At 41.7% G+C, this 23,387-nt stretch overlaps 2 protein-coding genes across 6 annotated transcripts in view; both read left to right on the top strand.

The window, feature by feature from the left end:
- The window catches only part of SLC44A1 (solute carrier family 44 member 1), a 218,605-nt gene extending 208,985 nt beyond the window's left edge, over nt 1-9,620 (top strand). The window contains exon 16 of the mRNA XM_067743748.1: nt 7,593-9,620. Coding sequence (XP_067599849.1) covers nt 7,593-7,607 — 15 coding nt within the window. The 3' untranslated portion in view covers nt 7,608-9,620. The remainder of the gene's footprint in view (nt 1-7,592) is intronic.
- A 5,818-nt stretch (nt 9,621-15,438) lies between these two features.
- Nucleotides 15,439-23,387, top strand: part of FSD1L (fibronectin type III and SPRY domain containing 1 like) — a 70,354-nt gene continuing 62,405 nt past the window's right edge. For 3 of the 5 annotated variants that reach the window (XM_067743751.1, XM_067743750.1, XM_067743749.1), the window contains exon 1: nt 15,440-15,643. In XM_067743751.1, coding sequence (XP_067599852.1) covers nt 15,629-15,643 — 15 coding nt within the window. In that variant the 5' untranslated portion in view covers nt 15,440-15,628. Of the gene's footprint in view, nt 15,644-23,387 lie in introns of all 5 variants that reach the window. The other 2 variants (XM_067743752.1, XM_067743753.1) reach the window with 1 other exon arrangement.

The raw sequence follows: 23,387 nt of genomic DNA, 5'->3' as shown, positions 1-23,387 counted from the left end.
TGATTTTAAGCACCTTTCCATATATTTATTGGCCGTTTGTATATCTTATTAAGAGAAATGTCTATTCAGGTGCTTTGCCCATTTTTTAATTGGTTAGTTTGTCTTTTTGTTGTTGAGCATAAAATTTCTTTCCATACTGTGGATACCAGATCCTTATCAGATATCTGATTTGCAAATATTTTCCTCCCACTCTGTGGGTTGTTTTCTTCCCTTTCTTATAGTGTCCTTTAAAGCATAAAAGTGTTTAATTTTGATGAAGTCCAATTATGTATTTTTTCTTTGGTTGCTTGTTCTTTTCTTGTCATATATAAGAAACCATTACCTAGGTTGTAAAGATTTAGTTTTCTTTTCCTTCTGAGAATTTTATAGTTTTAGCTTATATATTTAGATCTTTCATCTATTTTTAGTTCATTTTGTGCACGGTGTAGGGTATGTGTTCAACTTTCTTCTTTTGTATGTGGGTATCCAGTTGTCCCGTCACTCTTTGTTGAAAGACGATTCTTTCCCCATGAAATGGTCTTGGCAGTCTTATCAAGGCCAAAATTAATTGACTATGGATGTATGGGTTTCCTGCTGGACTTGCAGTTCTATTCCATTGGAATTCATGTCTCTGCTGAGTTTTCGATGAATACCGGAGTGAAATGAATACATTTTGTTCTCTAACAAGTACCTGGAGTATAGTTGAACACTGGCCCATGCTTCTTACCTGTTGCCTGGCGTGGGTAAGAGACTGACATCTCCTCTAAGAATGAGGGTCATAAGAGGGACACGCACCTGAAAAGACGGTGGAACTCTAGTCTGCTTAGAGAAAAACTGACAAATTAGGCCCGAATTCCAGCCCATATAGTGTGGTTAAAAGAATTTGAAGCCCTGTCAATTTTAGGCAAATATAACTCCATACACTCATCTCAGCATCCTCAAATTCATCTGGTAAATATTTATTGAGCCCCTCCTCTGTACCATGCACGATAAAGCAGCTTTGATTTGAGGCCTTTTATTTCTGACCTACCTCCAACATAAACTATTTGCAAAGTTACCAAAAACAGTACGTTGACTGTATGAGATTATCATTTTTTGGTCAAAAACAGTTGAATGGTGGCTCTGGTTTGTGAACCATTGATTATAGCCCTTCTCTTTGTCAATAATTAGCTAGTAGGCCAACTGCAGTATCTGCTCAGGCCACTCCTTGTTAAAGGTAATAAAATCTTATCGTTTGTGTATAATAAAATGCTTGTCTTTCGGTTCCACTTTGTTGAAGATGGGGGCACAGGAATATTCAGGATTGCATAAAACATCCAAAATGATATCAGATTATTAACAAGTGATGTATAAAGAAAAGGGCAGAGACAATGATTCCCTGGACCTGGAAGCTTTGTCCGTCTGTCTTTAGAGATCAAAGCTTTGTTGCAGTATGGTCTGCTAGAACAACCAAAGACTGACCCCTCTCTTCCTCTTTGCTGTTGCCAGAGATCCTGTAGTAGCATAATATAGTTTGTGTCTGGTAATGTTTAATCTTGATGACAGCTGGAACAAGAATCATCATCCCGAACCCTGGAGCAAAGATGGTTTTCTGCTCAGCATAAGTTTTATTACAGTAATTAAAGTGAACTCAGAAAGATGGACCAGACTTTTAAATGAAATCATTCCTTTTTAAGTTGTTTAAAATTGAGCCTTCCATTGGACATTATAAAAATCAAAAACTTCTGTTTGTCAAAAGACAGCATTAAAAGAGAAAAGGTAAACCACAGACTGGAAAAATATTTGCAAAATGCACTTAAAAATGGACTCACCTAAAATGTATAAAGAACTTCTGCAAATCAGTAAGATAAAGACAGGTAACCCAAATGGGTAAAAGACTTGAATAGGCACATCACAAAAGAGGATAGTCCAATGTCCAACGAGCATATAAAATGATACTTAACATCTTTAGTTATTGGGGACTTGCAGATTAAAACCACAATGGGATACGACTACCCACCCACCAGAATGGCTAAAATTCAAGGTATTGACTCGATTGTGGAGCAATTGGAACTCTCGTACACTGCTTGTGGGAAAATAAATTAGTACAAGCACACTGGAAACTTGTTTGGCTGTAGGATTAAAGCTAAAAATAGGGCTTCCCTGGTGGCGCAGTGGTTGGGAGTCCACCTGCCGATGCAGGGGACACAGGTTCGTGCCCTGGTCCGGGAAGATCCCACATGCCGTGGAGCGGCTGGGCCCGTGAGCCATGGCCGCTGAGCCTGTGCGTCCGGAGCCTGTGCTCCGCAACGAGAGAGGGCACAACAGTGAGAGGCCCGCGTACCGCAAAAAAAAAAAAAAAAAAAAGCTAAAAATAAATATATGTCCTAAGATATGGCAAGTCCACTCCTGGTTATGTACCCGACAGAAATGCATGCACATGTGCACCAAAAGATGAGTTCAATGATGTTCATGGAAGGATTATTTCTAAGAGCCTCAAACTGGAAACACCTCAAGTTTCCACAACAGTTGAATGGATTACTAGATTGTGGTATATTCATATGATGGCAAACTACACAGAAACGAAAAATAATGAACTACAGCTAACTTGAAACAATATGAATAAATCTCACAGATATAATGTTGAGCAGAAAGCTAGACACAAAAGAATACACACAGTGTGATTTAATGGTTAAATCAAGATTAAGAACAGGCAAAATTAATCTATGGTAAAAGATATCAGAATAGTGGTTACTTTAGAGAGTGTTTTGACTGGAAGGGGTCATGAGGGAGTCTTCTTGGGTGCTGGAAATAGCCTATATGTCAATCTAGATGGTGTTACATGGATACATACATGTGTAAAAATTCATTAGTCATGTAAGATTTGTGCACTTTATTGTATTTAAGTTATAATTAAATTTTTAAAGGTATGCTAAAAAAATTAATTTTTCCAGACACCATCCTCTATTCTGTGAAGTCAGACCCCTTTTCATCCCCAGCAGACAACTAGGAGGGAATCTCTGAAGAGGGTAAAACAGGACGTAGGGTGGCATCAGAAGCAGGGAACCATAGTAAAATTAGGGGGTTAAGTGGAAGTCTACATACTGAAAGTAGAGGACCTGAGGCCTCCTTCCCCCTCTGAGCTCCCAGAAATCTAGCAACCAGGCCTTCACCCACCAAGCATGAGATTGGAAGATTATTCTCTGCGGAATCTGACTAGACCAAGGGAAAATACCTAAAGATGTTGACACCCAGAGTTCTCCAACTAAATGGCCCAGCGAGATGACCGTGTAGTAGAGCTCTTGAATTCCAAAATCTACCCACAAATAAAAAGCTTCCGATTAGTTTTTAGTGCCCCATTCTTTTTTTTTTTTAATTGAAGTATAGTTGATTTACAATGTTGTGTTAGTTTCTGGTGTACAGCAAGGTGATTCAGTTATATATATATAGTATATTCTTTTTCAGATTCTTTTCCATTATAGATTATTACAAGATATTGAATATAGTTAGTGCCCCATTCTTAAATAAGAATTACCAGACCCCTGAGGCAAGTCTCTACCATGAAAGACAGAGACCAAAACAAAGAGAAAATAACAACAACAAAATGACTTGGAGGAAACAGACTGTAAGATGCAAGAACACTTTTTAAAAAATTACTAAATTAAGGTACATGATAGAGAAGACTGTATTCATTAAAAAGTTTGGTTATTTAAAAGAGGAAGATTCAGGGAAAAGAGGTTAGGGGAGGAACAGAGGGCGGGAGAGAGGGAGAGAAAGAGAGAAGGGAAGGGGAGAAACATTATATATAGAAAAAGGATCAAGAATCAGAACAACATTGGCTTTCTCAAGAGAGCACTGAGAGCTAATAGAAAATGAAAAGACAATTTCAAAATTCAGAGGGAAAATGATTTCCACTGTAGAACTCTATATACAAACTATGAAATAAATGTGAGGGTAGAATAAAAACATTTCAAATACACAAGGGATTTACATGGAATCATACCAATCATCATCAAAGAAAACTGATCACTCAATGTTGTCTACATACAAAAGAGAAAATCATCATAATAAACTGTTTTTATTTCATGGAGGTAGAGTGAGAAAAATTAACAAGTCAAAAGAAGGCATGATGAAATTTGAAAAATAATAATAATATATGAGTAAAAATTTGAAACCATTTGAATTTACTTTTTATTCAACAAATATGTACTGAGTGTCTACTTTTTGCCAGCATTGTTTTAAACACTGAGGGTACAGAGGTAACGAAAACAGAAGTCTTTGCCCTCATAGAGCACATTAGGGAAATGTTTAAATAATAATTATACATCTGCTTAATGAAATGTTTTGTAACCATTGAAAAATTACATGAATACCAGAAACACAGGAAATGTGTATAAAATAATGCAAGGTGAAAGGAACACATGCCATGGATGAAGACAAAAGGGAAGTAATAAACCTGAAAACAGGTATGTGAGGATGGCAGAATTACAAATTAATTTTTCTTTTTTCAAAATTCCCTTTAATTTTATATTGGGTTTTTTAACAGACAAGGGAAACATCAAAAAATTTTTTAATAAAAGTGATAAAAATCCTATGTTGCCTATTTAAAATTCTATGCCAAGTATTTCATTTGGAAAGCATTGTTGTTACTTTTCAAATATTTTTGTTATCTGAAATCTTTATAGCTATTAGCCCTTAGCAGGATGCTAAAGGATATTGTACTTAAATTCAGTTTCCATCTAAGAAATTTTTCTAGGAAGTGGTATTATCTCTCTTCCTTAAGAGAGAGAATGGGAAATTACCCACTCCTGATGGGAAAAACATGGCCACTTGGTTAAATGTTATCATGAAAGTTTTCTTTCTACTCCAGCTATGCAGAGAAAGATGAGGGTGTTGGAAAGAATGCAGATCAAATCGGTGTCTAGAAAGAGCCATTAAACATTGTCTGTTAATTAGCTCCATGAGCTAATGAGCTCTGTGAGTGGGGTAGGTAGACTCCCTATAACTGATGAGAGAAAAGTCTCTGCCTGTTTAAGGGCAGTTGATACTATAGTTTTCCATACCAGACACTAGTATTCCTGGCCCATGCGGGAATAATACAGTGGTGATGTTTCTGAGGTACTTTCCACAGGTGGTAGTGAAAGCCCATTTTACCACCATGTGTTTGTGTCAAACAAGAGATTTCAGGACTCTCCATGTGAGTTACTGTGTAGAGAATTCCTTTATATTGTATAGGAAGCAAAGCTTTCTTGGACTAGCTAATTTGATGTAGTCTTGGACATGAAATCTGAGAAGACTGTTCTGGGTTCCCAAGGGATCTGACACAAAGAGAAAACTCAGGATAAACGTTCTAATCACGCCTGGAGATGAGTTAGATGCTGTGAGTTTTTTCATGTTCAAGGGTAGTAGGAAAGATATTGCATCAAAGTGTCATATAAAATCTTATTCAGTTAGACTATACACTTTGTTTACATTCGGCTTTTAAAATAATATTCTAAAATTTAAAAATAGGAGGAAAGCTAACTGTAATGTGGTCTCCTGGATGGAATCATGGAATAGAAAAGGACATTAGGGGAAATTAATGACATAAGAATAAAGTATGGGGTTTAGTTAATAACTATGTACCAGTGTGGCTTCATTAATTGTGATAAATGTACCATAGTGATGTAAGATGTTAAAAATAGGGGAAACTGGGTGTGGAGAATATGGAAACTCTTTATCTTTGCAACTTCTCTGTAAACCTAAATCTATTCTAAAATTTAAGTTTATTTAAATTAAAAAATATATAGGAGGAAAGAACTATTATCTCAATCTCAGACAAATCACAATTTTGGCATAAGCCTAGTGCTCAGGCCACATGACTGCAGCTAAGCATCAACCACTATCGGGTATCAGTTGAATCCCAGGTTCTGTTATTTTCAGCGACAGGGAAAAAAGTTGAAACTGCAAACCAAGATACATAAACATCAGAAAATATGGAACTGATAAGACAGCAAAGTGTAGATTTGGGTTGTGGAAAATAGGAAGCCATTGTAATTTCCTGAGTGAGGAGGTGATGTAGTGAGAGTGACAGTTGAGGGATTTATTCTATGAGCAGTTTGCAAAATGGGTTGAAGTTGGGGAGAAGTTGAGGCAGGGGGATCAGTAAAGAGGCGACAACTGGAATGGTAAACAAAAATCTTAAGACTAAAGCCCTAAAATGGAGCTTATGGCAAAGGTTTCAAGCAATGTTATTCTTAGTGCCACATACAACCTGTTTTAGGCACCTGGGGACAAGCAGAGCCTCCTGTGGAGACAGCTGTATCAGACGATCTTAGTTTGCCTGTTTCCATTAGATATTTGAGTCATAGAACCACTTTCCTTGTTCCAGGTCCAGGCTCTCCTGGTGTCTTGTCAAGACTGTACCTTGTCACCTCTGCTTGTCCTATAGCGGCCCAGTGCTTGTTTGATAGTCAAACTTGAGTCAATGCTTCTTTTTATTTTTAACCCATCCTAATGGGTTTTTTTAAAACTTATCTGGAAATGATTTCAAACTTACAGAAAAGCTGCAAGAATAAGAATGGTACACTGGGGCTTCCCTGGTGGTGCAGTGGTTGAGAGTCCGCCTGCCGATGCAGGGGACACGGGTTCGTGCCCGGTCCGGGAAGATCCCACATGCCCCGGAGCGGCTGGGCCCGTGAGCCATGGCCGTTGAGCCTGCGCGTCCGGAGCCTGTGCTCCGCAACGGGAGAGGCCACAACAGTGAGAGGCCCGCGTACCGCAAAAAAAAAAAAAAAAAAAAAAAAAAAAAGAATGATACACTGAACACCATAGACTCTTGTTACACCTATTGTTAAACGTTTCTCCCTCTCTCTCTGTCTCTCTCTATATATACATATATATATGTATGCACATCTAATATTTTTTAACTACTTGAGAACAATTTGCATACAGCATGGCCCTTTACTCCTAACTACTTCATTGTATATTTCCTAAGAATTAGGATATTCTGTTCCTTGAATTGAACTGAACTACGGGAACACCTGTCATCCTGGTCTGACCTCTCCCACCGCTCAGTCATGGGAGTGAAAAACCCAAAGTTTTATTTGAATTTTGGGTTTGGGTCTTTGACTGTACCACAGAATCAGATTTTTCAGATTAGTTTTGAATTTGATTCATTATGTGTTTGACTCAGTTGTTCAGCTATTCTGAAAACATCTTTGTGAATGAGTAATACTGATACCAAATAATGGCAAACACTAACCTAGTATTCATTACAAAGTGTCAGGCACTGTTCTAAGCACTGTCTACTTAGTAATGCATTTAATCCTCACAAAAACCTTAAAGGAACTTACCATGATTATCTTCATTTTACAATGGGGAAATGTAGGCATAGAAGTTGAATAACTTGCCCAGAAATGAACAACTGATAAGGAGGCAAAATCAGGATGAACCCAGGTTCTCAGATCTTTCTTGTCTGTTAACCTGTGTGTGTGTGTGTGTGTGTGTGTGTGTGTGTGTGTTTAGCCTTCTTACATTTCACAGTGTCTTCTCTAAAGATGATCCCACACTATTTCTTGTTATTGATTGCTTCTCATTGTGTCGTGTTCCCCTAGGAGAGATGCATTCATTTTCTTGTTGTGTTTATTTTTCAGTTGAGGGGAAGGTGACTGGTCCCATGAGCCCGGGAGAATGAACTCAGAGGAGGCTGTTTACACGAGGTTCTCCCGCTCACCAGCTGTTGAGAGTCTGTGGATGAAGAGCAGGATCTTATTACTTCAATGGAAGCCTGGGACCATGTCCCCAACCACCAGCCCACCAAGAGGATGTGGTACAGTGGGGCTGCCTAATAAATGATTCATCAGAAGCATTTGATACAAATGTGTCTGGCAGCAGCCTCTTCAAATTTATGTTGCCTTCTCATCTAGCCTTGCGTGTGTTTAATGATCCCACTGCCTCTCACTCCAGTGCCAGTACTGACCTGAAGGCTGGATCCACAATGGAATTCTCTTCGTGTAGGCTGGGTCTGTCCTGTTTGACAGCTATTTATAGAGCCCGTGTGGGTTAGTAACTATTTACTGAATGCCAGTTCCATGCCAATTGTTAGGCTGGGTGCTTTACAAACATTTAATCCTCACAAAAACCCTGTGAGGTTGAACCTATTATCTCCATTTTGCCCATGAGCAAATGGAGGCTCAGAGAGGTTGTGCGCTGTGTATAAGGTCACACAGTTGGCAGAGTCAGGGCTCAAATTGAGATGAAGTCCAAAGCCCCTCCACTTTAACACGCCGCTTTGCCCATCACTGCTCCAGAGATCACTAGCCCACCATATCATCACTGGCATTCCTCTCATAAATAGAGGTGGGGATGGCAGTGTATGTGATGGGAAGTGTCTGAAAGGAAGGGTCAGGGAGCTTTAGAGGCACTGAAAAATCACAGAATTATTCTCTAAGAAAAATAACACAATGCTCTTTTAGATCAGAAGTTGATAAACTGTGGCCTATGAGTCAAATCAGCCCCCAACCTCTTTCTGTAAGTTAAGTTTTACGGGAGCACAGCCACACCCAGTCCTTTATGTACTGCCTAAGGCTGCTTCCTCTCCACAATGGCAGAGTTGCATAGCTGTGACAGAGGCCATATGGCTAAAGCCTAAAATATTGACTCTCTGGGCCTTTCTAGAATAAGTTTGCTGACACCTGTTTTAGATGACTTAGGAAGAGAACCAATAGTTTTTATTAAGGCCAATTAATTATTTTTTTCATTTGACTGAGAAAACGACTTAAAGATTCGTACTGCTAAGACCGTCACTGGTGGTGGTGGAGTGGGGCACGGGGGTGGGGCTGTAGGGATCCAACCAGCGGAGGTTAAGGGACAGGGAGGAGAAGGGGGAAGTCTGGGCCTCTGGGTCCCCACTCAGCTCCTCCCCCCAGACGCATCCCACTCATGTCCTTCCGATTTCCCCTGCCAAATCAAGTCTCCTAAAATAACTGCTCATAAACTTGTAAGTGGCTTCCCACTTACAAAATGCTCAAATTCCAACACCCCAGCTGGGAATATAGAGACCAAAACAATCTGACCCCTATGAATCTCTCTCTCCACCCGTCTTATTCTTTTTTTTAATCACGAGGAAGTCATGCCAAGTTTGGGTTTATATTTCAAAGCCAATGTACTTGTCTTTGATTCACTTTTATGTAAGCAGAAAAGTAAACATATAATAGTTGTAGGCGATAATCGGAAACCAGGCTGAGCTTTCTTATATATGATGTATTGATTCTTCACCTAAGCTAAAAGTTATATAAACAGGGACTTCCCTGGCGGTCCAGTAGTTAAGACTCCGTGTTTCCACTGCAGGGGACCCAGGTTCAATCCCTGGTGGGGGAACTAGGATCCCATATGCCCAGCAGCGCAACAAAAACAAAAAGTTATAAACAAAAGAGAAGTTTATAAATGTTTCAGTTACCAGAAGTCACTCTCCAATTGTGTTTAGAAAAAAACTATTCCAGCTAAGGTTTTTGTTTTGTTTTTAAATTGTATTATCATAAGCTCTCTCCCACGTTGCTGTGTATTTTTCATAAAGATAATTTTTCATGGCTGAGAATATTTCATCTCCTATATGTTCCAGAATTTTCCTAATACTGCCCGGGTATTTGGACATTAAAGGTTGCTGTTTTCATTTGTTTCAACTCCTATCTCTATTGCCTCTAGTTATTCTTCTCCTTCTTTTTCACCTTTGCTCAGATTGTTTTCTTGGCTTGGGAAGGATCCTGTTGTCCTTTCCCGTCTGCTTAAGTCCTGTCACCTTCCCCCTTCAATCTCCGATTGCTAGGAGAGAGTTCAGATTGACCTTTAGAATGACGGATTTCAAGAGACTTCCCTAGAAGGTGCTGACATGGTACCATCTGAACTTGACTGCAATGGCACTGCAGTATCAAAGGGCTCAGAAACCATTATTTCCTGGTGCTGTACTCAAGAATGGTTTATTTTAGAAAAGAATAATAGATAGCGGACACATACTATGTACTTTCCATATGTCAGGCATTATCGTAAGCACTGTATATACATTGTCATTTATCTTCCCGACAACCCTTTCAAGTGGGTCCTGTTAATACTCTCATTGTACAAATGAGAATATTGAGGTACAGAGAGGTTAAGAAATCACCCAAGGCCACACCACTGATAAGTGGGAGACTTGGCATTTGAATTCAGACAGTCTGGTGTCAGAGTCCTGGAGCTTAGCCAGTGAAATAGAACTCACAACGGCCCTTCCTCTCCCTAGTCTCAACCACGCAGCCTCAATCGGGCCCATACCATCTTCAGAGTATATGCAGAGGGCCTCAGAGGGGCTGCTGAGCAATGTTCTTACTAGGAACAGTGAGCCTGTTCCTCTGTGTTGGAGAGACCTGGCTGGGGGCCAGCATCCTTTCACACAGAGGAGCTCAAGAGGCAGATGAATTTGCTGTGTCCTTGGTCATTCTCTGAACATGATGAATCCAGGGGCATTTCCAGAGCCAAGGTAGGATGTGATGGAAACACCTGTGTCTTCCAGACCTCACTTATCTCAGTGTCCCAGGGACCTAGCATAAAAGCAGGCCATCATTCATGGAGAAGGGACTGTGACATAGTAACATCATAATGGCTACAGTTTAGTTAACTGCCCCTCTCATGCTCTCTCCCAGGAAAAGTGGGACCTCTTGTGATGGATCTTATGAGAGTGAGGGTGGGGAGAAGAGATTCAGAGTGCATTCCAAAGGTGAGTACAATTGCAAAGCTGAGTCAGAAAGGGAATGCATAGTAACTGGCCTCTAGTTTGAAGAATGAGAGAACCTCAGGGTTTGGAAAGATGTTAAAGGTTATCTCTGCCAGTTATTTTCCAGTGCCTGATCCCCTTAAAACAGCTCTGACAAGGAAATGCCCAGCCCTCTGTTTGGATACCTCCACTGATGGGGACCTTCCAACCAAACAAAAATCCATCCCAGCTCGGTACGGTTCTCTTAGAAAATTGGACTTTTTGTTGAGTGGAAATCTATCTTCCTGTAGCTTCCACCAAATCAGGTCTAACTCTTATCTGGGGGAGGCTAGAGGACAAGCCAGATTCCTCCTCCACACAACAGCCCTAGAGAGATTTGAAGCCTAAATGACTGTGTCCTCCCTGAGTTTTTCCTCTCCAGGCTAAATACTCACAGGTGCTTTAATTGTGTCTCTTCTCACATGGTTTCCAGGCCCTTTGTCAGATTTGTGTCCACTGACTGCTTCCCGCTTTGCTTAGAGCTCTCCAAGTATGGAGTTAGAGCACAAGCTCACGTCAGACCAGAACCATCCCTTCCCTCCTATGAGAACTTATAGGATCAGAAATTAGTACTCCAAGTTCCAAGGGGTTCCAGGGATTTTGGGTGAATTTATTTTTGGTCAGAAGGGGGCAGGAAAAAAAAGAATGAGTTAGATTTCTGTGGTTAGGAAGAGATGATAATAGATAATATTTTTTGAATGCTTATTACATGCCAGACACTGTGCTTAACACTTAATATGAATTCTCTCATTTAATCCACTCAACCACCCTTACAGGTGGTACTGTTATGATGCCCATTTCACAGCTGAAGAAACTGAGGCTTAGAGAAGCTCAGGGTTTTCTGAGGCTATGTAGTGTATGCCAAGACTCAGGCCAGATATTAACAGGGAGCAATGGGTGAAGATTTGGCTTCAACAAAGAGCTGCATCTGGCCAGTGATTATGTTTCAGAAAAGCCAGGTATGACAGTGAAAACTGGTTAGGGGTGAGAATAGGACTTCTAAGACCTCAGAGATCAAGGAGCAGAAAGCCATGCCATGGTGGCACAGAAGGATATGATGTACAAGGCAGTAATAACAGTAACCGCTACCATTTGTTAAATGTGTCTAAATCAGGCATTTTGCATACATAATCTCCTTTAATCCTCACAACAACCCTAACTGGGAATTACTACCACTATGATCGCTATGTTACAGATAAGGAAATTGAGGCTTATTGAGGTTCAATGACTCACTGAAGGCTACACAGCTGGTAAGTAGCAGTGGCAGGATTAAAATTCAGATGGCTGGGGCTTCCCTGGTGGCGCAGTGGTTGGGAGGCCGCCTGCCGATGCAGCGGACACGGGTTCGTAACCCGGTCCGGGAGGATCCCGCATGCTGTGGAGCGGCTGGGCCCGTGAGCCATGGCCGCTGAGCCTGCGCGTCCAGAGCCTGTGCTATGCAGTGGGAGAGGCCACGGCAGTGAGAGGCCCGCGTACCACCAAAAAAAAAAAAAAAGAAAGAAAAAAATTCAGATGGCTGACTCCAGGGCGATGGCCCTATACCAAAGTGAAAGACTGTTGGCAAGAAACTTAAGGGAAGAAATTTTCTCTCCCAAGAGATGGGGGATCCCAGAACTTATGAGGGAACTCAGGGCTGCAGGCGATGCCTGGCAAGAGAGAACAGGAAACCTGGTTCTGGAAGAGACAATTTTGCCAGACTCTTTAAATCAGCAGTGCCAAGCCTGAGGCTATCCTAAATTGGGATGTAGTCAGAAAGGCAGTCCTGAAGGCCGAGGAACCTCATTCAAATAAATATCTATGACCAAATATGCTATCTCAGAATCAGAAACCTGTGTTGAAAAGTCATCTGTTTCTGTGCTTCTGTAGTTCCCTTTTCCCTTTTTTTTTTTTAAAAAAAACAATTTGCTTTCTCTCAGTTCAATGGCGACCAAACTTTAGTGTGCGTCAGAATCACCTGGAGGACTTGGAAAAACATTGATTACTGTACCCCCCTCCCACCCCCTGGAGATTCTGATTTAGTAAGTCTGGGGATGAAGCCTGAGAATTTGTACTACTAACAAGTTACCAGGTGCTGCTGATTCAGCTGGTCTGGGGATTACATTTGAGAACAAGGGCTTTGGTTTATTAGAAAAGCTATTTTTGAAAATTTCTAAACTGACTTGGCTGTGAAGAGGCAAAGGACTTGCCCATAGGCCAGAAGCAGTGGGAGTGGGTCAGGCAGCAGACTTAGTGCCCAGCTAGGTGAGTGCCTGCTGTATGGGCCGGGGAAGACAGAAGTCACAGCTAGAAGACACTAGCTGTTTACAGATGAGAATGAGGGAAACCAGAAGGCCCGGGAAGCTGGGCAGGGAGCCAGACTGGCCAGAGGAGACAGAGATCTGGCGAGAGCAGAAGTCAAATGGGGTAGCACTCTTGTCAAAAGCTGCAGGTTCTTGGCTGGGCTGCAGGGAAAGAACTAGGGGAACGGGGAGGCAAGGGGCCAGGAGTGAGCTCCTGGGATGTGGCCTGGGACAGAATCTGGAGATCGCATTTCAGCTGTTGACTCACTGTCTCCAAAGCCTCTTTCTGCCTCCTTCGGGGGTTAAGCCCATCAGTCACAGAGTGCCCAGGAGTTACCCCCTGACAGTAGTGAGGTAAAGTCCTTGCAGCAAGAGAACTGGGGACAGTGCTAAATGCTGTTTCTTCTTCACTAGGTCGTGCAGTGGCAGGCAGGTGCAGGGCTGGGGAGCTCACAGCAGGGTGGTTTGACTTCTGATGTTCTCCAGTCCCGAGGCTGCATTTCTCCCTCAAGGGAAACTGACTCAGCTGCAGTGCGCGTGCACTGCGGAGAATGGCCTGCGTGGCTGCAGCGGCAGGCTAGTCGCTGAGTGCCTGGCTGCTCTCATCTCTCCTCATGGAACTGGGGCAGCTTGGAGAGGAGGCTCCTTTCCCTTGATACCAAGAAAAGGAGCATCTCTCTGCAAGACTGCATGCCACTACTTTCAGACGCAGGAGGAAAATTGTGCACATAGGCCCTGGACCCTGACCTTCAAAAACAACCCACCCGGCCTGAACTAGTTTTTCCTTTTGTTCCCTTCAACCCCTTTCTTGTACATGTCTGTCCAGTTTAAAAAGGATTTACTGAATGCATACTAGATGGCAGGCCCTGTGCTGGCGATACAGATATGGGTAAAAGAAATTTCGACCCACAAGTATAGTCAGGGAGACACATCTACAGAGATAATTACAGCCTTGTAGGATAAATGCTGTTTCTTAAACATAGAGACCATGCCCTCTCAGGACCTTTGTATTTGCTGTTTCTTCTGTCTAGAATGCTTTTCTCCAGATGTTTGTATAGTTATTCTCTCACTCTCAGGAGTGACCCGAGAGAGGCCTTCCCTGACTCTCCTACCGAACATGAAGCCCACACAATTCTCTGATTCCATTTATCCCATGTAATTTTTCCCTGTAAAACGTCTAAACTCCTTACATTAGAGATGTAATGTAAGGAGGCATTTTATATACATATAAGGCATTTTACATACATACATATATATATATGTATGTAAAATGCCTTGTCACTGCTGATTCTCAGTCTGTGGAATTGGTACCTGATAGGTACTCAATATATTTTTCCCTTTTGTTCATTCACAATGAGTGATTGCCCAGTTGAACTTTTCTGAACCTCTGCAGTCATCGAAATGGAAGATGAGGCCTGTCCACTTGGGGAAGAACATTTTGAATCGTACCTTCCCAAGCTTTCTAGTCTCTATTGTCCCCTTAGTCCAGACTGAGCAGGTTCTAGCTTCCCACCAATAACTATAATTACTGAGCATTAACTATGTACTGGGCACTTCCAAAACGTTATTTTTTTCTTTAATTTTTTATTTTTTGCGGTACGCGGGCCTCTCACTGTTGCGGCCTCTCCCATTGCGGAGCACAGGCTCCGGACGCGCAGGACCAAGCGGTCATGGGTCACGGTCCCAGCCGCTCCGCGGCACGTGGGATCTTCCCGGACCGGGGCGCGAACCCGTGTCCTCTGCATCGGCAGGCGGACCCTCAACCACTACGCCACCAGGGAAGTCCCCAATACGTTATTTAATCTTCATAATGCTCTGCAAAGTCAGAATTATTTATTTTACCAAAGATGAAACAGGCTCTGGGAGAGTAGTTGCTCAAAGTCACAGCGAGCAAGGTTCCCAGGGGGCTCTCTGGTAAAGGTCTACCAGACTCCACAGTCTACCCAAGTTTCTGTCTCGTTCCTACAGGCTTTCCCCATGTTTCCACTACATCGCCCTCCCAGCCATTTCCTTCCCACTGGACCGCTGGGCCTGTCAGCCTGGCTGCTTCTCCAAGGGCTAGCATAAGGAGGTGCTTCAGATGCTTGCAGGATGGAGAAGAGGCTGATCTATCTCCAGGGCTGGAGCTTTCCTTCCCCTGCCCTCCCCACGGACCCGGCTGCTGGATGCCCAGTGGTCCATTCCAAAGCCAGCAGCAATCGCGCGCGCTGGAGGAAAAAGGATGGGGGAAGGAGGGCGAGGCTTCTTCAAACGACCGGCGGGACCGAGGGGCGAGCACTCCTCTCTCTCTGCCGCTCCGTCGCTGCACCGGATAACCAGCACCCCCCTTCCACCCCTCCCCATCTCTTCTCGCAGCAGGGCGCGTGCGCAAGGCGCTCCTCGCCCCCTCCCTTCCGCGGGCCGCCCTTTCACCCTGGCAACGGCGGCGCGACTGCGGCGCGCGCGGGGCTGGGCGCGGACGGGGCGCGGCCGGGCGGCGCCGGTGAGGTCTGAGGCTGAGGCAGAGGCGGCGGTGGCTCAGCAGAGCAGCGGCCCCGGGTAGCCGTGTTGGCGTGTCCGACCTCCCTTCGTCTCCTCGCAAGGTTCTTCGACGCGGTTTTGGGTCTAGCGGACACAGCCCCTGGCCATGGACTCTCAGAAAGTAAGCGCGGGCGCTGGGCCGCCGAGGCTGGGCAGAGCTCCCCGGCCGGGTGGGCGGTGGGCGAGCGGGGCTGGCCAGGCCAGCCTGAGGCTGGGCTATGGCCGCGGAGGGCGAGGCCGCCAGGCCGCTTTGCTCTTTCCCAGGAGCAAAGCGGCGCCCGCCGGGCTGCGGGGACCGCGCCCCGTGACCCTGGACAGCTTCTGCCCTGTACTTGGTCCTGGGTCCTGGTCCCTGGCTCCTGAGGGGATAGCGGGAGCCGCCCCCAGGTTTTCATCAGTTTTTGCAACGGTCTGGGCCCTCTTTGATTCTCGCAGTCTCACGGTGAGCTAGTGAGGGTTTATCCATCCTTAGCAGAAGAGGAAGTCAAGGCACATGGGGGTCTACCGGCTGACGCCGAAGCTGGCCCCTCTCCTCGACCCAGTCTTCTCCTATCTTGGCAAAATCTGTGCCTCTTTAGGTCGGGAACCAGATCTCCTTAGTACCGCCCCCCGCCCAGCCTTGTCCACCGCCCCAGCCCTCCTCGGGACTAGTTCACTAGCACGTCTTGGTGTTTAGTGTTGGTTGAATTGAGAGAAAAGACTGACAGTTGTCAGAGCAGCGGTCCCACCCTCTGACCAGTTCAGTGCTGCTGGTCAGTTACCTTAATGGTTGTTTTGGCATGTTTTATACTTTCTGAACAAGTTAAAGAAAGGGTATACAGAACTAGCCGTTTTTATTAACCAATATATATATATATTTAGAGAACATAGCCAACGTTTGAATACAGTTAGAAGTGTTATTAATATTTAGTTATAATCCCTATATAAAAATCAACCACGGTGCTCTCTTTGTTAGATTATAGTAATTGAAATATAGTGCAGTATAATAAGAAGGAACACAGTGTTACTAATAATGTAGCAGGGAAAAACAAGGGCATGTCCAAGAGGCCATTCTTTTCTATTATTAGATAGAAAGTACTGGAAAAAACGTTAGAACCTTGTTTTCTATAATTTTGCCTGGATTCACTTCCTTGAGCACTGGGGGCATGAGAGAATAGTGTAGTGATGTGTTTAGCGTTAACTATTACAGTATTTAACAAAAGTCATATGATGTCATTGTATGTGTGCATCTTGAAACTCAGGTATATTCAATTTTTTAATTTTCATGACTATTAGTAAGACATTTTTTAAAAATTACATTTTGTGTGTTTTGAATTTGTAAAACATTTCAAAGCTTATTTAACTTTTTAAATAAAACTCATGTGATATCTGAGTGGACATTAGTTCAGAGCAAACGGAAGGGCAAAGACTTGGAGTCCAGAGACTCGGGTTCCATGCTGCTATATGTAGCTTTGTGATATGGAGCAAATCACTTAACTGTGATTAATCAATTTCCTCATTTATACAGTGGAAATGAGAATATTTTACAGTTACTGTAAAAAGCAGGTAATATAATTAAGTATGAATTATGTACTTTAAAGTACAGTGCTTTAAAGTTTACAAAGAATAAGTACTAAAATACTCTGTGTGCTGTAAAACATAATTTTAAAAAGTATTTTAATGTGGCTCCTCTTATTTTGCCAGGGCATGCATTGTCTCTCATTTTAATGAGGACTCGAGTTGGAGTGAGTCCTGCAAGGTCATACCACTAGCCATGCATAAGGCTAAGATCTGAACTTGGTTTCATTCCAAATGTTGTATTTGAGTACCTACACGTACTGTGTACAGTTTTACCAGAGGTAGAGAAGAATTAGCTGTTCTTTCTTACTGGTACTAATGTATCTTAGATAAGTTAGAGAATCAACTTCTCAATATTAGAAAATATGTTGAATTTCATTGATAGTATTAAATAATATCTCTAATAAAAAACGCTTTGTTTTGTAGCTTAAAATAAGCATCATGTGTTGATGCTTATAACCAATTCAGTGCTCTGAATTTGAGCATTCTTTTCTCATGAATTACTGCAGATTCAATTATATACCTCAACTAATAATGAACTGAGCTGGTTATGTATTTCTCTTGAAATAAAACAGTAGTAGTACACCCCTGGCATGATTTTTCTTTTCTATTATAGAATGTTACAACGAAAATAATAGCAGGGATGATACCTTAGTCAGCATAAGGAAACATAGTTACTGCAAGTGGCAGAGGGTGAGAGTGGCTTGAATATATATCCATTTGTAAGGTATTTGGGATTTGGGCTTTAAATTATTAAGAGGATGGCTTCAGAGTCGTCTCCAGTCCTTCTATTTATGAACTGAATGAGGTTGGGCAGTTTGCAGTCTCCATTTCCTCATCTTTAAAGTCTCCTTACCTCAGAGGGTTATGAAGATTGTGTTAATTTTTAAAAATCACTTGGTGCCTAGCACACATAAGTACTATCGTTAGCTATTAGTAATCTCATAATCTCAACTTCAAAGTAACTTTATCCCTTTGTTGATAATTTGTATAACTATTTTTCTAATCCAGTCTAACCATTTCTTACCTTTGTCCTGAAGTTTAAAGCATGTTTTCTGTGTTTATGTCTGTAATAAGTGTTTCAAATGATGGTGCCAAAGAAGAGTTGTTAAATCCTAATTGAAAGAGGATTGGAAGTTCTGACTCATGCAATCTGACAATAGAGGTTAAGTTAACTGGACAGTCTTACAGAAGCTTGATGGTGGCTAGTCAGCAAATGGATTAGCTTGACCAGCTGCTTTTTTGTCTGTGAAAATAACTTGGACTTGTGTTAGCAACAGATGCTCTGTTTGAGTAGAGGAAGAAAACATAATTACCTTGGGTATGTAAGGTGTACTGTTGGATACAGAAAACCACAGTATTATCTTCTAGAAATAAACAGAGGGATTTTGTTTATATCGAGTTTCTGGGACACTTGTGAACAGGATGTGTTATGGATAGGTGGCTTTATTTGATACTCAAACCTTTTGATTATGTCCTTAAGTGGTTTTAAGATAAAATCCCAAAGGTTTCTTTACCTGATAAAATGTGTATGTTCAAAGAAACCATTGAAACAAATAAGACATTTGCACCTTTCTAGAATCTTGGTGCTTAGAATTTGATAGTTTCAGTTAAATTCTTGTGCAGGAGATCATTCATATTCATAGGGGTTGCTGTTTCTAGGAAGGGTTTGTGCTGTAGGGATAATAAAGGTGGAGAGGAAAGGGGAAGGGATCCCTGAGGGAAGATGTCATCAAGAGCATACATTGTCAGTTGTTTGCTTTTCCTCCCTTTCCCCCCACATATTCTACTTTCTGCTTAGAGAGGAATAGTGACAGTCAGGCAAGGCTTGATGTGCAAGACTGAACAAACCTAGACTGAGGAGATTGAACTGAGTAGGGAGAGTTTTAAAGCACAACACGACCTGCAACCAGTAGCATGTCTAGACTTGGCTTCCTCATCCCAGTTTCTTCCTCTGCCCTGGTATTTGCTATCCTTTGCCTTCTTGTTGTACCCTAACAGTTCGGAGGCCTCCACCATATCCAGATAACCAACCGTCTCTCATGTTCCAAAATTATGCCTTTTTCTCAGTCCTGAGGAAAGGAAAGAGAAATGAAATTTGACTATTGTTCTGTATCCAGTATTGTATTAGACTGCTTTAAATTCTCACAACAGCTGTTACTCCTGTTGTAAAGATACGGAAAATGGAATTGAGAGAGGTTAAATAACTTGTTCAGAGTCACACAGCTAGCAAGTGGTAGTCTGGATTCATACCAGGTCTTTCTTCCCAGCTCAGGCTTCTTTCATTACCACCCTTCCTGCCTTGCTCCTTTGCCTTTAAATGATGGCATGATTAATGTCATTAAAACTTAAGGTATTAACTTAAGACATAAACTTAAGATATATCTTAAAATATAAACTTAAGATATATCTTTATCTTCAGATATGTCTTAGATCTTAAGATAAAGCTTAAGATATAAACCCCTATAAAGTAGTTTTTTTGTTGTTGTTGTTATTAAGAAACTAGTTTAGTCTAGTAAAAATCGTTGATAGAAAGTATAGAACATGATTTAGATAAAACTCTGGAATTTGGTCTCCCTTGCTGCTACAAATCATTTTTCTGTAGTACATGTATCTCCCTTCTCTCCAGCTCTCTTTCTTTTTTGAGGGAAGGTCTTTGCTTTCTAAAATAGAGGTGTGACCAGGAAAGTATAACTGGGGTTTTTATACACCCCAGCCAAGCACAACTGCAGTCATTCCCGTGGAGCGGATCAGAGTAATTTGGGATGTACAAGGTACGAGGTACCCTCTTCAAAGGACCATGCTGACATACTTGTATCACTGTGTTTAAATACAGACACCTTCATTTTTATTGAACTTGACAGTTTAAAAAAAAACTAGAAATATAGTGAAACAGACCTAACTTAAAAAAATTTTTTTAAGGACAATGGTTCTTTGCAGTGCCTGGCTGAATGTAAGCAGGATTATTCATGCAGCAAACACATATTGAATGCCATAGTGATAGATATTCCACTCCAGTGTAGGGTGGACAATACTTTGAAGTTAGTGGATTTTTTCTACAGCTTTCTTTTTCTATGTTTTATATCCTCAGTTGGCACTGCTTCCCGGCCACAAGGTTCTGATTAATATGGTCTCAGTTATTGATATTTGCTGATGATAGCTAATTATATTTTGAACTAATTTATAATAGTGTTAGCACAGCCAGCCTGTGCACTCCTGTTGCATTATAAATATAAATAACACAAGTTTATTGTAGGAAATTAGGAAATATAGATAAATGAAAATAAAATAAAAATCACCCATAATCCTGCCACCCAGAGATAACTTCTTTTAACATTTGTATATATTACATTCCAGTCTTTTTTAATGCATATAGAAACTTTAAAAAACTATGGTATCACACTATGTATAGTGATTTATAATTTGCCTCTCACTTAATATGTAAGGATATCTTTTTCCATGTTAATATCATTCTACAACACTTTTAATGATTTAGCAGAATTCTTTAATATGGATATATATTACGTGATTTTTTTAAAAAATTTTAATGTTTTTTGGCTGCGTTGAGTCTTTGTTGCTTCACGCGCGCTTTCTCTAGTTGTGGTGAGTGGGGGCTACTCTTTGTTGCAGTGTGCGGGCTTCTCACTGCGGTGGCTTCTCTTGTTGCAGAGCACAGGCTCTAGGCACACGGGCTTCAGTAGTTGTGGCACGTGGGCCTTAGTAGTTGTGGCTCACAGGCTCTAGAGCGCAGGCTCAGTAGTTGTGGTGCACAGGCTTAGTTGCTCCACGGCATGTGGGATCTTCCTGGACCAGGGGTTGAAGCTGTGTCCCCTGCATTGGCAGGAGGATTCTTAACCACTGCGCCACCAGGGAAGCCCTACTTGATTTTTAGTTAGTATCCTTTTCTCATACTTTTATGTTGGTCCTAACCTTTTAATATTATAAATAATAGTAAGGTGAAATCTTTGTCGTCAAGTCTCGGCTTATACTCTTTAATTATTTACTTAGAATAAATTAGTAGAAATGGAATTACTGAGTCATTGTGTATATGCTTTTAAATATCTTTTGATGTGTATTGCCAAGTCGCCCTTCAGAAAGGTTTTGTCAGTTTATACTGCTACTAGTGGTACCTGAGAGTACCCCCATCTCTACTTCCATTCCACCTCCCTTAATTAGATGATGAGTCCTCTGGTTTCCATGGCCGAATGTGAGCCTCTTAGACTTCATTGGGTGGAACAGACAGTTCAGAGGCTGCAGAAATGGATGAGGCTTCCTCAGCCTCTGATACACTGTATTTCCTCAAATCCTAGTTGGGAAAGAACCTCTTCTTCTGCCCTGATATCTGCAACTGGGCTCAGGGTGAAAAGACAGTATTCCCTACCAGGTCTTTTACTAGATTTTTTTTCTGTGGATCACCTCAGTTGCATCTGTGTACAGAGGTAGTAATCCCAGCTGTTTCACTGTTACAGAGGGCGTAGCTTTCTACCAGTTAACTATTTATGATTATCAGATTCCTGAATTCCTCAACAATATATAATTCTCCTTTTCTAGCTCGTTGCATCACTTTTGAGCACAATACTCTTGTTATGTGTTGCCATAACTATGGTCAGCTGGTAAGATTCTGGTTGTCTAACTTACCAGCTGGATAGAGCATTCTGGATTTCTACTCATTACCTGATTCAAAGGAGAGGTCTTTGGTGTGGAGTGATACAAGTGGCATAATTCCTGGTGGCATTAGGATTTTTCACTGATCCCTTTTCTCTGGTTGCAGGAACCCTATGACTGTTTTGTACAGTCCTCTGCAGTGTATGCAGCCTAGAGTGGTGTAAGAGCACAGACTCTGGAGGCAGCTTCCTGGATTTGAATTGTGACTGCCGTTTGACAGCTGTGTGATCAAAGGAAGTTTCATAACTTCTTTAACCTCTCTTTCTTCAACCATAAAATACAAAGACATATTGCTGTCTATTGTGATAATTAAAAAGATAGTCCATGTTAGAAGCTTAGTATAGTGCCTGGCACATAGAAAGTGCTTAATGAATACTAACTGAAATGACTATAGTCATAGTTTGGCCCCTTTAAATTGTAGATTGATTAGTGATATTTGCAGTGGTTCTAGATTCGTGTATCTCAACTGTCTGGAATACTAATGTAGAATTTGAATCAGAAATTTTCTCCTTGTCTGAGTAGACGCTGGTGGGAAACCCATATATCACAGTGTCTAATTATGGCCACTTGGTTATTGATGCCTTTGGATTCAGAGTAGCATATAAACACGGGTATAATGGTTTTTTGCCACTGGTTCTAAGAACAGGAAGTTTCTGCATCATAACTTCAGGCACTTATTGCACTGGATAGTTTCCAGTTAAGTAGCCCAGTTGGCAGAGTTTTTTGTTGAATGCAGAATTAAGACTCACATTTGAATTTGTCATATTCACATATATTAAGCTAAAACCAGTAGAACCATGCCATTTCAGATGGTGACCGTCGTCATGTTCTCAGAGTTAATGATCATATGCCTGCGGTAAGAAGAGCTGTTACTGTTGCCCTTGTGTTTGGCAGGGTGGTACATGTTACAGCCTTTTGCTCATTCCTAGTTTTTTCCAGTCTTAAAGAAAATCTTAAGTCCTTTTGATGCTCTTAGATGTTCTGACTTTCTTTTCATTGACCTCTGATCTTTGTTTTCAGGTAGTACAGTGCTAATTGTTAAGAGCATAGACTCAGGAGTCAGACTGTCTTAATTTGAATTCTGGTTCTGCCACATACTAACTCTGAGGTCCCGGGCAAGTTACTTAACCTCTTTATACCTCAGCTTCCAAATTGGAAAACGGAGATAACCAAGTATCCTACTTCATAGGATTCTTGAGAGGATTAAACAAATTAATGTATGTAAAGAGCTTAAGATAGTGCTTGGCCCTTAAGAGTATAAAAGTGTTAGTTATTATTATTTTGCTTAGAGTCAATTGATTGTGCTTTTACTTCTTATGATTTATAGGGACTATAAGCATAACTTTAAGCTATGCTTCTTTGAAGAGGGTACCTCATGCCTTGTACATCCCAGATTACTTTGAACCATTCCATAGGAATGACTGCAGTTGTGCTTGGCTGGGGCGTGTCATTCCCGCCCCCCTCCCCTTTGTTAACATAGCAGTTACCTTAGACGAATTCCATGGTCAAGTAATTGAGAGGCTTAATTTTGATAGTGTAGGTTTTCTTGAGCTCCTGGTGACTGAGGTGCATGACCCAAGGACAATGGCTGAGATTGCCTATGCATACTGCCTCTGGAGACATACATTCTACATATTTTACTG

The sequence above is a fragment of the Pseudorca crassidens genome, chromosome 7, assembly GCF_039906515.1.
Source record: "Pseudorca crassidens isolate mPseCra1 chromosome 7, mPseCra1.hap1, whole genome shotgun sequence".
NCBI lineage: Eukaryota > Metazoa > Chordata > Mammalia > Artiodactyla > Delphinidae > Pseudorca > Pseudorca crassidens.
The sequence above is the reverse complement of the archived record's forward strand: the minus strand, read 5'-3'. Positions and strand labels throughout refer to the sequence as shown.